General features: G+C 48.4%; 1 protein-coding gene across 1 annotated transcript in view; it reads left to right on the forward strand.

The window, feature by feature from the left end:
• The window catches only part of camta1b (calmodulin binding transcription activator 1b), a gene marked incomplete at its 3' end in the record, with an annotated part of 36,497 nt that overhangs the window by 19,654 nt on the left and 1,843 nt on the right, over positions 1–15,000 (forward strand). The window contains exons 6-18 of the mRNA XM_083668491.1: positions 211–282; positions 2,021–2,174; positions 3,135–3,214; positions 3,260–5,056; positions 5,722–5,848; positions 6,008–6,142; positions 10,692–10,840; positions 11,077–11,261; positions 11,444–11,522; positions 11,675–11,942; positions 12,186–12,703; positions 14,113–14,273; positions 14,622–14,868. Coding sequence (XP_083524617.1) covers positions 211–282; positions 2,021–2,174; positions 3,135–3,214; positions 3,260–5,056; positions 5,722–5,848; positions 6,008–6,142; positions 10,692–10,840; positions 11,077–11,261; positions 11,444–11,522; positions 11,675–11,942; positions 12,186–12,703; positions 14,113–14,273; positions 14,622–14,868 — 3,972 coding nt within the window. The remainder of the gene's footprint in view (positions 1–210; positions 283–2,020; positions 2,175–3,134; positions 3,215–3,259; positions 5,057–5,721; positions 5,849–6,007; positions 6,143–10,691; positions 10,841–11,076; positions 11,262–11,443; positions 11,523–11,674; positions 11,943–12,185; positions 12,704–14,112; positions 14,274–14,621; positions 14,869–15,000) is intronic.

Raw genomic sequence — 15,000 nt, forward strand, 5'->3', positions numbered from 1 at the left:
AGGCTATCTTGGATTCTCCCTTTGTTAACTGACAGTATGCAATCCCCTTTTAATATCGGTTGGATTTCATGGCTGATTATACAAGTCTGCTGTAGAAGTCACAGTATTACCATGTGTGCTGTGTCTGTGTGTGTAACCCTGTCTCTCTCTCTCTCTCTCTCTCTCTCTCTCTCTCTCTCTCTCTCTCTCTCTCTCTCTCTCTCTCCTCAGTGTCTGTATGGCTGCTACGTCCACTCCTCCATCATCCCCACCTTCCATCGCAGATGCTATTGGCTGCTCCAGGTAAGTCCCCTACCTACTGCGCCTCAGACACACTCACACACCCGAGCTATATTAGAATAAGAACTAGGTTTCCAAATTGGAATGTAAGAATGGAATGCTCAGGGGCAGCAACATGGGGTCCAGGGTTGCTGAATATAAAATGTGGTTGGTAAAAATTTCAATTGTCACACTGAACAGCCAATATTGCTCTGGCCTCACCTCTTCTCCTTTCTCTTAAATGAAATAAGGACATGTTATCACAAAACTCCTGCCTAGCCATGTGAGTTTTATACACACTTATTACCAAGACTCTGACCCCCTGTGACTCCACTGAGCTGCAAGAATAGATGCACTGCTCTCTGTGTGTAGTCCTTTCCAAGGAAATACCCAGGGGCAAAACACTAGCACACACACATGCGCGAGCATGCACGCATGCACACGCGCACACACACACACTCACACACACACACAAACACACACAGCTTTCCCCAGTGTATAAGAGCGTGCTATTTATTCATAGAGATGTTTGACTCACTCTACTGCTCATGTGAAAGACAGGCAAAGGGCTGCAGTCTCACACACGCACGCACACACACACACACACACACACACACACACACACACACACACACACACACACACACACACACAGCTGCTCTGCTCGTGTGAGGGATGGGCAGAAGGGCCAAGTCGCACTGAGCTGAGAGGACAGACGACATGATGATTATTTAACAAGCCTCTGCACACAATACTACTGCACACGCATGCACATGCATAAACATACAGTACACACACACACACACACACACACACACACACACACACACACACACATACATACATACACACCAACATCCCCAATGCACACACTATTGCATGAATCAGCAGGGTTTGATTTTGTTTTGAATGCCAGCACGAGCATAGTCAAAGAAACGGGACCCATGTTATAGTCTAATCCTCAATTCCTCAAACTCAAATGTTTTACCTTTCAAAAAAATTGAGGTAGATATTACCATACAATCTGTAGTTGACTACAGTTGACATTATGAAATGAGTCCTTTGTTGCCGTTGAAGTATATTTTGGAAGGGAAAGCTTTTCCCTCAGCAGGGTATCTTACCTGTGTGTGTCGCTTGAATCTTTCATTGGAGAGAGCTTCATATACTTCTGCAGTCACGCAAACACACACACACACACACACACACACACACACACACACACACACACACACACACACACACACACACACACACCGCCACACACCTGTTGAATCTTTCATGGGGGAGAGCTTCATACATTCCTGCAGCCTCAGAGATGTGGGTGGCCTACAGTGAGTGATGAGGGAGCCACCCACACATAAGCACACACACACACGCACACGCACACACACACACACACACACACACACACACACACACACACACACACACACACAGACTCACTCACTCAGCAGGGTTACAATGATGAGGGGGGGTTGAGCTTCTAAATTTCTTATGTGGAAGCAGGTGCAAGAATTTTCTCTCACACGCTATGTGTGACCTCCTCTGACTCTCCCTCCCCCCTTTCCCTCTCCTCCCCACCCTCATATCTCCTCCCCCACTGCTCTTCTCCTCTCTCCTAAACTCTCCTCACTGACTATTTGTGTGTGTGTGTGTGTGTGTGTGTGTGTGTGTGTGTGTGTGTGTGCGTGTGTGTTTATGTTTGTATGTGTGTGTGTGCGTGTGTGTGTGTGTGTGTATATGTTCTCTCTCTACACTGCAGAACCCAGACATAGTGTTGGTCCACTACCTGAATGTGCCGGCAGTGGACGACAGTGGGAAGCCGTGTGGTCCTGTTCTCTGCTCCATCAACACAGACAGGAAGGAATGGGCCAAGTGGAGCAAGGAGGAGCTCATTGGCCAGCTCAAACCCATGTGTGAGTCACCTCTACCCCCTCACATTTCACATTTAATCCCCTTACCCTCTGGCTCCTGATTGCCCAAACCCAAACCCTTTCATGGATGTGAGACATATTAAACAAGAATGAAACTTGAATCAGTGGTTTGTACCTACAGTAGGAATTATGCGACTCTTCGTTAAGCAGTGGTTTGTGTTGCCTTGACTCGCTGCCTTTATCTGTTTTACTCTGTATAAACACGTTTAAATCAATTCAAAACCACCTTACTCTGATGTGTAAGTGTACCACACTCCCGAGCTGTGAGTGACTGTGGCAGTGCCATGCTGCCACCTAGTGGCCGTTGGACTGCAGGCCTGGGTGTCTGAGTGGGAGGCACTGGGCAGGGGGGTTAACGGCCTCGTCTGCTCAAAATACCCAGCCTATGCATTATTCATGAGCGAGTGTCAGGGTGAGAAGAGATAACTACAGCACAGAGCTCCCGAAGGCCTCGACTCCCAAGTATACACAGGTCTGACAGTTTAGACATGGACACAGATTAATACATGCTATCTGGATGTGGTTGTGGTTGTGTCCGGTGTAAGGTCATGTCAATGAGTCGTTCCTTCATTAGCAGAAGATGATACGATAATGTATTTTTCATCCTTCCTGTTTTGATTTGACGTTCTGTAAGTTCATGTATTACAGAGAAATTGAAATAGAGCCGTTCAGCTAACTCTTGAGAGTGTCTTGTGCATTGTTACGTAAACATGTTTAATTCCCACTTTGAGCACAGGAGGGCACCCTCACACTGTGCAGAATGTGTTGCAAGGTGTCCTTCAGGCTATATTTACTAATGCTTGTCTCCCTACCCCTTACCCCCCCCCTCTCTCTTTCTCTCTCTTTCTCTCTCTTTCTCTCTCTCTCTCTCTCTCTCTCTTTCTCTCCCCCTCCATTTCTCTCGCCCTCCATCTCTCTCTCTCTCTCCCTCCTCTCTCCCAGGTGCTGGAAGCAGCCTACACCAGAAGTGTTCCAGTGTCAAACACCGCATCATCTCCTCCAAACAAGAGCCGGGGGCCACAGCAGCAGCAGCAGCAGCAGCAGCAGCAGCAGCAGCAGCAGCAGCGGCAGCAGCAGCAGGGACAGGGGCAGTAGCAGGGGCAGGACAGAGGGCAGGCCAGAGGGCAGGAGATGGCTCTGAGCTCCAGAACAGTGATGTGTCAGAGGGCCAGACAGAGCCCAGCCCTGGGGCGGTCAGGAGCCGAGGGGGAGGGGAGAGGAGGAACGGGAGGATCCCCAAACCCTCCCTCCTTCCCCAGAGCAGTATGGAGGTGTCCTCCTCCACCTCCACCAATCAGGTTGAGGTTCCTGATACCACTCAGAGCTCCCCACTGTCAATCACCAGCGACATGGCCGACAGTCCCGCCCTCGCCATGGGAGGCGGCCTATCGCAGAGCGCCGCTGCTGTGTTTATGTCGGAGGTCACCACTTTAACGGGGGATTCTGTGTATTCCACTAACCATACCCATCTTTTAGGCCCCACCCATGAGAACGCCACTGCTGGGATTCTATTGGCTGTTGCCCCTGACGACCAGCGGTTTGCATCCTTCCCCGGGGGGGTGGGGTTAGGGGAGGGAGGGGAGCTGGTCCTGTCCAGCAGTCTGGATTCTGGGGGAGGAGTCAACCTGCCTGAGACCAGTATGAACTTTGACCCCGACTGCTTCCTGAATAACCCCAAGCAGGGTCAGACCTATGGGGGTGGAGGGGGGAAGGCAGAGGGAGGGGCAGGTTTGGGGGGGTGTAATGGTGACACTGGAGGACTACACTGCCCTCCTCAGTCGCTAACAGCTAATGGCTACGTCTACAACGCTGCACTCGTCAACAACATCAAAACAGAGGACACGCTTGAGCAGCCATTAGCCAATCAGAGTGGCTATGTGGGCGAGGGGGCAGGCCTTAGCCCCAGCACCACATTGGAGCAGATGGACTTCAGTGCCGTGATGTCATCAGCCTGTGTCCAGAGTCTGGCCCAGCCAACGCACCACCCCTCCCCCAGCCTCTTCCTACAGGCCTCCCCCCACACTCCCCACATCCAGCCTTCTCAGCCCCAGCCTAATGGCCCCGAGGCAGGACAGGACTCAGGCGAGGCCCAGGCTTATATGGGCCTACCCACAGTACAGACTGACTCTCCAGTAACCAATGGAGACCCACACACACACCTCCACCAACCCCACCCAGATCAGCAGGGTCTGTGTGGGAGGAGTGGACAGGGAGGGGGAGTGGGTTCTTATCCCCTGAGTGTGCAGGAAACGAGTGAGGACCAGTCTGGCAGCAGGGGCCCCGGGGAGGCAGGGAGCCCACAGCAAGGGCCTGAGAAGGGGGTAGAGTTACTACTCAAGCCTGGGGATCCACATGAGGCCTACGGGGGTGCTGTAGTAGGGGACCACTACATACAGCCAACGGTTGAGAGTGGGGGGGGGGAGGGAAGAGGAGGGGAAAGTGAGATTCACTGTAATGGTGTGGGGGTGTCTGGGGCTAACAGTTCAGTAGTTGACAGTCCTCAGTCAGGGGCTGGTGCAGGCATAGAGGGAGGGTTGTACAGCTCCTCTCTCCCCCAGCAGGGTGTGGGGGTGTCAGGGCCAGGAGGGGCAGCAGGCGGGGCTATCAGCCTGGAAGGCTTTGAGGCGTCGTTCGGAAGCCAGTTCTCTGACCTCATCAATGACTTCATCTCTGTGGAGGGAGGTGGAGGGGGGGCAGCGGTGGGGGGCGTTCTGATGCCCCAGGAAGGGGCAGGAGTGGGTCAGGCGGCAGGAGCAGCTCCCCTTCAGGGTTCAGAGGTGGAGCAGGGAACTCTGGGATTGCTGCAGGAGGCTGGGAGACTGTTTGGAGTGACAGACTACTCCCCTGAGTGGTCTTACCCAGAGGTGAGTCACTACCTCACCCCTAACCCCTAACCCCTAACCACTAACTTATAACCCTCACCCTGTTTGTAGACCTAAAGATGCCAGACTGAAAACTGTAAACAGTACATACTGCATGTAGTTTGGAAAAATGCGGAAAAAATAACAACATGCAATACTGTATGTATTTGGTTCTACTTGGTTCGACTCTAGCAGATGTCTAAAAAGGCCAGCATTTCATATAAGGCTAATGAATCCATCTCTGCACTTTGGGAGTCTGATGTGCTGTAGATCCTTTAAGCTGCGGGCGGCTGTCATGACACACTGCTTCTCAACACTGATGTAATCTGTGCCTCGCAGCAAGGGTCGTAGAGTCAGATTGAGACCAGGGGACATTGAAGTTCACTCTTATGCTTACACACACACACACACACACACACACACACACACACACACACACACTCTGCAACGACTACTGACATCTGCGTTGTCATACACTTGTGCAGTGCATCTGACATTGCCTACTGAGCAAGCGTTCCCGTGATCTGCATCCCCAGCTTTATCATGTGGGATGGAAGTATAGTTGTATGTGTTTTTGAGCCTGTCACTCTGTGTCTCAGGATGAAGTGTGAAGCTATTGTGTACGGTGTGTGTAGCCTACTGTAAGCCTGCCTGTCCTTGTGTTTCAGGGGGGAGTGAAGGTGTTGATAACTGGTCCTTGGTTGGAAGCCAGTAGTGAGTACAGCTGTCTGTTTGACCACATCAGTGTCCCTGCTGCTCTCATACAGCCTGGGGTGCTACGATGCTACTGTCCAGGTAACACACTATACTCACTATCTCTCCATCCCCATCTCCACCCCCCCCCCACCTCTCTAATAACCCCATCCTCTGTGTGTGTGTGTGTGTGTGTGTGTGTGTGTGTGTGTGTGTGTGTGTGTGTGTGTGTGTGTGTGTGTGTGTGTGTGTGTGTCTCAGCCCATGACACAGGTCTAGTGATGCTGCAGGTGGCTATGGGTGGTGAGGTCATTTCTTCCTCAGTGGTGTTTGAGTATAAGGCCCGCGACCTGCCTGCTCTACCCTCCTCGCAACACGACTGGCTCTCCCTGGATGGTGAGTTCCTGTGTGTGTGTGTGTGTGTGTGTGTGTGTGTGTGTGTGTGTGTGTGTGTGTGTGTGTGTGTGTGTGTGTGTGCCCACGTGTCTGTGTGTCTGCAACACGCTGTTGTGCCGATAATGCTGATAAGCTGTGAAAAGCTTGTTTTGGCTGGCTGTCTTAATCCGTGCAACTGATTTGCTGTTCAGCTGTGTTTTACAACTACACTGTGCTTGAGTAAATTAGTTGTGTGCAGAGGGGCTTCTTAGCCAATCATATTCCACTAGTGTTGTAGAGTGACCAACCGTGGCCCTGCTCCTTCATGTCAGTGCAGGTAGAGGACAGGAGAAGAGGAAGCCCCTATGGTTTCAGTGCCATGGACAGCCACCGTCAGCTCCCCCTCTCTCACTGTGCACAACCTGCATGCAACAGAGAATTGCTTAACAGTGTGTTTAACAAGTGGTTTACTTGTTTACACAAGTTTGAATTGTGTTTATTATACAGACAGAGGCCGGTTAAAGCCCTTGTTGCAACATAATTCTTTTTTTCTTCTGAAAGGGCCCTGTTAGGAATCAAGAAGACTTGTGTTACAACCTCTGGGGATCTCTGGGAGGGGAAGAGAGGATGTGGAGCCTAATCGCTCTGAAATGAGGCTACCTGTTACTGAGAGTCTATAGCTATGGGGTTCTTCTGGTGCAATTGCTGTGTTGTTGTTGTTGTTGTTGTTGTTGTTGTTGTTGTTGTTGTTGTTGTTGTTGGTGTTTGAAAGGGTTTTACGGCATAGACAATAATTCCTGTAATGTTGAATGGCAATAAAATAAATGTCTGATTCATTCCGATATTGATTCGGGACTGAGACTAAGCACATTGAAGGGTTCATTATGTTGAGTGTTCCGCAGTCCCGAATGGACAAGCTTATCTTCTCAAACAAATAGCCTCTCATGTGACTCCAGCTTTAGGTTTGTATGCAACGGTTTACAGCGAGTCGCCTATGCAACAGTGTAATTCTACAATCCTAAAGTTATAGCGCATTTGATTGGCTACCAGAGGTTATTGTTTTCACCGCGTTCGCTCCCGTCTCTCTGTTGCGCAATGCGGCAATGCGGCTACAGACGCAGGGTGCGGTGCGGAGGGCAAGGAGACGCGGTCCAGTTGCTGCGGTCCACTATAGGCTACCTTCAGCTGCAAAGCGAGATAAATTAGAGGGGTCTGTAGCCTGAGTGTGAAGTAAAATTGTCACTCTGGAACCCATGGCCAAGGGCATTAGATGGGACAATGTGTTACAGCATAGCCTTTGCACCAAGCTGCTCCTATCTCAGCAATCCCCATATGATAGCTTATACGATTCAACCAACGGAGAGGCATAAAATCGAAGCATACATACTACAGAGCCACGTTATAGCCTACCCAATCTGTACAATATGGCTACATGCGCCAAAGAGATTACAGAATTATATTTAACATTTTTCCATGCATGCGAATTTGCGTTGCAGTGAGAACTGTTTCTTTCCGTCTCTCCCCGGTCTTTGTTTAACAGCAGACTCGGGCTGCCATGCAGGCTCTGTTGTTTCTGACTCCTTTTTGTTTCACTGGTTTTGTCCCACTGATGATGACCGAGTCACCAATAGCTCAAAGACCTTCCCGGCGGGTAGATTTAAAGCGGGCGTCTGTTTCCCTGCATGTGGCGCGAGGATTGCGCGCCCGGTTTATAAGCGACAGACAAACGGTAAGAAATTAGGAGGGGAGGATCTCTATTCCTCTCTCTCTCTCTCTCTCTCTCTCTCTCTCTCTCTCTCTCTCTCTCTCTCTCTCTCTCTCCCGCCCTCCCTCTCTCAGCCAGCTCCTCCACTTTGTTCTATTGTTGTTGCTTATAGTAGCGAACGTAGCACACCTCAATCTAAAATCAAACGGTTGAACAGAAAAGAAGGACAAAGAGCATCACAGAGGCAGCCTTCGCGACTCGGGTTAGTAGCCTATTCATTTCCAATTAGACGAGGTGATAAAAAGAAAGAAAGAAGTGAGACATTGCTTTAGACTATGTTGTCCGTATTTGTGTGTTTAACGTTTAGCCTACTTCCGAATGGGTGTTTGAAGGACTATGAGTAGGCGATAGGCTCGGAGACGCAACTCCATCGTAATGCTTTAAACTGCAGGTGTTTGTTCAGTCGAGGCGTGTTAACCTATAGATGTTATTTGGCTATAGGCCTACACTTCTATCATGAAGTTGTGTGTTTTTATATGATCTATCATTTACAACCACATTTGTCACTTCGAGGAACCATTGTCTATTATTTAAGGTGGCTAACAAACAATACAATAACTAAGTAGAACAGCGCGTATAAACTCTCTCTCTCTTTCTTTCTCTCTCTCTCTCTCTCTCTCTCTCTCTCTCTCTCTCTCTCTCTTAATAAGATAAGAACCTCAAAAAAGGGCCTCATCAAAACAAAGCACTGACTGATGGGCCTAGGGCTGCAAATGGTTAAGGCTTCAACCCACTAGCATCTATGTTTAAGCCTATATTAACCGTCTCTGACTTTTCGTAGCCCATCAGTTTGGTAGCTTACTTTTTTATGAGCAAATGTTTGTTGGGGTTTTGGGACACTATCCTTCTGTCAGTGCTAAGTTGATAACAACTCTTGCATGCCTATATGGTGTTGTTACCTGCGCAGAGTTGTACTTTCTCTTTTAAAACTTGCAAAATAACCTAATGATCGCAGAGAACTTGGCATGCGGTCTTTTGTTCTGACTTCAGAACCACGATTGGTGAACAGCGACACGAGTTGGAGGAGCTGTCACCCGGGCGATATGTTGCCGTTTCTCGAATGTGTATTATGTTTCCCAATAGGCCTATTAAAACGTTACTTTTAATCTTAAAAAAGAAAAGAAAAGTGTGTTACTTTTACAAGTAGCCTACCACGTGTCCCAAGCAAAGTCCTTGTATTAACAGAAGAATCGTCGCAACTTGAGGCTCCTAAGAAACGCAGAAGTTAAAACCAGTGGATACTGAGCAGTGGTCAAAACAGAGGTTGCTGCAGAGCTTCAACGGGCTCTTGGAAAACAAGTGCTATAATTAAAACGGGTACACTCCATCGCAAAATGCACTGCGCCTGGAGGAGGCTAACAAAACACAGAAAAAGCGTGACATTAGCAATGGTCTGGTCAGGTTTCCCACCGGCAAGGACTGTCCTTTCCGCGAGTCACTGACGCACTTTGTGTGTGTGAGTGGATGTGTGTCCGACGCTGACGTTAGTCCTATTTTAGGGGTAGGGGGCAGCAATGGCTAAACTTTCAACTCTAACCTTTGAACCTTGCATCTGCTTTCAAACTGGTTTAGAGTCCAAAGCCTACACGCACATGTCAGGAGATACACTATCAGATACAGAGGGATGCATACATTCAGAGAAACAAATACTGCTTAGCTGGGGATGTAGAAGAGTCAGTGTGCAACTCAGATTCCTCCTAGTGGGGAGAGCATGGGTGGACCATCACATGCAGCAAACTGATGCAATAACCAGAGAGAACAGAGTAATCCATGCAGGCCAATTACACTGCTAGAAAAGACACAGCTCTGAATTTGTCTTGATTATATTTTTTTTTATAGTCCATTAATGTGGTGGAAATGTGGAAATAAATCAGGTAGTGAACCTAAAACCATGTCAGCCCACTGAGAGTAAGACAACTCCAGAGGTCTCAGTCAAGCAAGGATACTCATCACACGATCATAGTTTTGCAAGACATACAGTGTGTGTGTGTATGTGTGTGTGTGTGTGTGTGTGTGTGTGTGTGTGTGTGTTTGTTTGTGTCTGTGTGCATAATTCATCCTGAGTCTCTTTACATGATATTGAGTTTGTTTATCTTTTCATTCAGATGAGTTCTCGGTTGTGCCTCGCGCGGGCATAAATCTGCTCTCTGCTGATTGGCTGCCATAGGTGTTAAAGGGGTGGAGCTCTTATGACACTGTGTTATTGCCCCTCCTCCTCTGCTCAGTGTGTGTGCCGCATCCTGAGGGAAAGGGAAAGTGAGGGAGTGAGAGAGAGAGAGAGAGGGGGGGGGGGCTGAAAACGAGAGGGAGAAAAGAGAGAGAGAGGGAGAGAGAGAGAGAGAGAGAGAGAGAGAGAGAGAGAGAGCAGCAGGTGGGGATGACATAATCTGCACTGCAGCAACACTGCAGCAGCATTTGAACAAAGACATGCAGTCATACACACACATACATACATACACACACACACACACACACACACACACACACACACACATAGACACGGTACACACAAAGTCACACACACACACACACACACACACACACACACACACACTCCAATTCTCTCTTTCACAGACTCACATTCACTATCGGTTAATTCCCCTCACGTCTTGGTTTGTTGCTCTCTGGTGACAGAGCTTTATTCTAGCTCTTCTCTATAAAACATACTTCTTACTCACCGGCCTTCCCATCAACCTTATTCTTCTTGTTAGGGAATCTGATTAGGATGTTGCACACTTAGATAATGATAATTAGTTTAGCTCACAACCAGTCACCTCACTGTATGTCCCTCCTGTGTCTCTGTAGATACCCAGTTCAGGATGTCCATTTTGGAGCGTCTTGAGCAGATGGAACAGAGGATGGCCGAGATAACCAATCACAATCAGAGCTCTGTAACCACGGCAACAACCGGGGGAGGAGGAGGAGAGGGAGGAGGCACTGACCACCAGTCCCAGGTACAGTTACGGCAGCAGGCCCTGAATTGTCTTTGGAAGTGAAAATGATCTGTTCTAGGAGATAAGAGATCATAACTTCATAAGTGTTCACCCCTAAATGTAAAGTTCTATCTTTTTTTTCATACTTCAAATAGTTTTCTAAAGAAAATGTTGGTCTATTTGTGTAGATCCCACTGTAAGCATTAGGATAAATCTGCAGGCCTCCCCCCCCCCCCCCCCCCCCTCCCTCTCTCTAGCTTTCTCCTGGGCAGGGCTCATTTGAGGGGCGCGTAGTGGTAGTATGTGAGAAGATGATGTCCCGCCCCTGCTGGGTTTCGTCCAATCAGTTGGTCCACAGCAGGAGTTCTCGGGGCATGACCTTACTGCACCTGGCCGCTGCTCAGGGATACGCAGGGTTAATACAGACCCTCATCCGCTGGCGGTGAGCAGAAACTAAAAACAGAATTAGAGCAAGGACATGGACAAAACACACATCAGTACACACACTGTACACATCTGCCTACATACACACACACACACACACACACACACACACACACACACATACTGTATGCACTGCCACTCACAAGTACTAATTCTAACCCCTGTTCTTCTACTCTGCAGCACGAAGCATGCAGACAGCATAGACCTAGAGCTGGAGGTAGACCCTCTCAATGTTGACCACTTCTCCTGCACCCCACTGGTAAGAGAACATTTATTTGTAAACCTGTGTCCCCTCTCTTTCTCTCTCTCTCTCTCTCTCTCTCTGTGCGTGTGCATGTGTGTGTGTAAGTAGATGTGTATTAGTATGTGTATTAGCTGAAGTGTGTTTTTTTCCCTGCTCTCTCTCTCTAGATGTGGGCATGTGCTCTGGGTCATACTGAGGCAGCGTTGGTCCTTTATCAGTGGGACCCCAGAGCTCTTGCTATCCCTGATTCTCTGGGTCGCCTGCCACTCAACATTGCTCGCTCCCGGGGACATACCCAATTGGCCGAGCTCCTGGAGCAGCTGCAGCAGACTCCCCCCACTCAGGGCCCATCCACTGGCGCCTGGATGGACAGGTGGAGCAGTGAATCAGAGCGCAGTGGATTACTAGACAGCCCTGCCCCGAACTCTAACCCAGGTGATAGAGGATTCCCTGGTTACTGTTGAGTCAAAGTACAAAAATAATTGAGTGTACATTCAACTCTGATGCTTGAGATCTCCAGTGACTGCTGGTTTTAATGACATTTAACCTGGTGTGGTATGTATCTGTGTGCAGTGTGTTATGCTGTTATATTTCAATGTGTGATGTGATTTGAATGGGTTGATTATACAGTGGATCCTTTCCAGCTCCTGAACCTTCTCATCTTGTCTGTCTCTACAGATCTAAGGAGACCCAGGACAGATACCCAGCCAGGCAGCCAGAGTCAGAACCAAAACCAGAACCAGAGCCAGGACCAGAGCTGGACCCAACAAGGACACCGAGGGCCACAGGACAACCAAGGAGATCCCCCTCCAGCCAAGAGACTCAAGCACAGCCCTGAGACCCAACAACAGCCAGTCAACCCTAACCCCAACCCCAATGCCCTTAACTCTCACCTCCCCAAACCACCACACACTCAGCCTCCCAACCCTAGCCCCCAAAACACACACCACCCCAGCCCTACCTCCCGCTTCCTTCACCACCTTCCCAGCCCCCCTCTCTCTCACCTGCAGGCCAGGTTGGGGGGGTCAGGAGGGGGCAGTAGGTGGAGTCTGCGACAGGCTCTCGGACGCCGGAGTCTGGCCAGGAGAATTCTGGGAAAAGAGAGACTGGCCAATCGTCTGCGTCAAAGGGTCTTGTCCGGCAGGGGAGAGGAGTCTGAGCTGCTGACCTATCAGGAGAATACTGAGGACCTGCAGGTAGGAGGGGTTTAGGCCAATCTAACCTATCACTGCACACTCCAGCTAACTGTGGATGTGTGTCTGCATGTGTATATTTTACAGTAGTAGTAGTAAAATATACCCCAACCCTAATCCTACGACAGTAAAGAATGTTTTCTTCTTTTGGTTCTACACTCCAAAAGTTTGGAGTTGAAATTAAACAATTATGAGGTTAAAGTAGAGATTCTCAGCTTTTATTTGATGGTATTTTTTGTACATATTGGTTTCACCATTCTGAAATTACAACATTTTCATGCATAGTCCCCCGATTTCAGGTTACCCAAAAGTGATTGACAACTGGCTTGACAGGTGTTTCTGGTGTGCTTCTGTCACATCATATGTGCAGTCATAATAGATGTCTAGTATTGATTCTAGGCTTTGCGTTTGCCTTTGGAGTCTGCTATTGGTGTCTGTCAACAAGAGGACCAAAGAGACATCAATGAAAGTCAGGGAAGCCATTATGAGGCTTAAATATCAGAGAAAAACAAAAAACATACCTTAAACCTACCAAAATAAATACAGTGAATGACTGAAGAATGCTCACCATGATTAAGATGAAAAAACTCCAAAACAACTGTACCACAGATCAGGAACACTCTCCAAAAAAGTACCTAAAAAGCCTGCAGAGGTCTGGAAAAGGCTCTTGTCGACAGATAAGACAAATATTATCAAATACCAGAGTGAATGCAAAAGCAAAGTATGCATACCACTTAATCTGTGAAATATGATGGAGCGGGTGTTATGGCTTGGGCATGTATCGCTTCCTGACGGCAGCAGTATAAATTCTGAAGTGTACAGAGACATCTTGTCAGCCCAAGTACAAGCAAATGCCTCCAAACTCATTGGACAGTGCTTCATCATACAGCAGGACATACTGCTATAGCACCTAGGGAGTTTTTCAGGGCCAAAAAGTGGAAAGTTGTTGACTGGCCATGTCAATCTCCAGATTTAAATCCTATTGAAGATGCATTTCATTTGCTGAAGAGGAGACTTAAGGAAAAACGTCCTCAAAACAACAGCATCTAGTGGGGTCAATGGGTCGCAGACTTCAGGCAGTAATTGCATGCAAAGGATTGACGACCAAATATTAAACATGAGTGCTTAATGTGGACATTTGATGGATCTGTCCCACTTTTGATGGCCTGAAATGGGGGGACTATGTCTAAAAAGTGTTGTAATGTCTTCATGGTGATGTACAGTACATGTCATATTAATTGTTTGATATAACCCTAACGTTTGGAGTATAGAGCCAAAGGAAGAATAAATCCTTCACTGTTTCATTACTTTACTACATAACTGTATGTGTGCAATACATTTGGGTGTAAGTATGTTAACATCTGTGAGTGTGTGTGTGTGTGTGTGTGTGTGTGTGTGTGTGTGTGTGTCAGATGGACATGATGACGCTGGCGGAACACATCATGGAGGCCACACCCAACAGGGTGAAACAGGAGAACTTACTTAGCACAGAGACAGAAACATCCGACCCGGAGATGGTGGGGGATAGTGCCGATGTCAGCTGGTTGGCTGGTTACCTTGGTGATGTGGAGCGGTGAGTTCAGATATGCCTCCATCCACTCACTGTTTAGATACAGGCCTGAGACTACTCCCTCTCGTCCCTGTAATATATGGGTCCAAATGTTTTCCTGGTTAGGTGGTCACATGGTTGTGAAAAATGTAGGGCCCTATACTGTAAATAGAGCTATGGGAGTGTTGGACCCCAAATCTGAGAATTCTGAATTCTTAGAAATCCACTTGTTTACTGAATTCACGAAGGAACATGGTTATAATCTATCAGCTCTGTTGAATTCCACATGGTTATTACATATTAGTGAATTTCTACAGTGTATGTGAGTGTAAAACACACCCTCAGACTATGGCTCTGCTGGTTCTCTTCCAGGTTTCTGTACTCCAGGCCCCAGACTCCCAGCCCCAGACCCAGCCCCCTCTCTCGGCCTGAGGTTCAGGAGAGTCCCAAGGCTCTGCAAGGCCTCTCCTCCCTGTCTGACTGGAGCTCCTTCCTGCATTCCTCACTCAGGGGGGGGAGACTAGAGCCAGACTCCTCCCAGCTGGCCATGACCGAGGCGGAGCAAAGAGAACTGTACGAGGCTGTGAGGCATGCCCACCACTCCCTCAGAAAACACAAGGTACGGTCGAACAGAGCTTGTGACCACTTGAGCTGATTGTGGCCTAGTTTAAGGAAACATCTCATTATCTCCCACTCTCCTTATCTCTTTTTCATCTTTTCCCTCTGAATTGTTGTCTTTATTCTGTGACAA

The sequence above is a fragment of the Argentina silus genome (genome assembly GCF_951799395.1).
Source record: "Argentina silus genome assembly, chromosome: 4".
In the NCBI taxonomy this organism is placed as follows: Eukaryota; Metazoa; Chordata; class Actinopteri; order Argentiniformes; family Argentinidae; genus Argentina; species Argentina silus.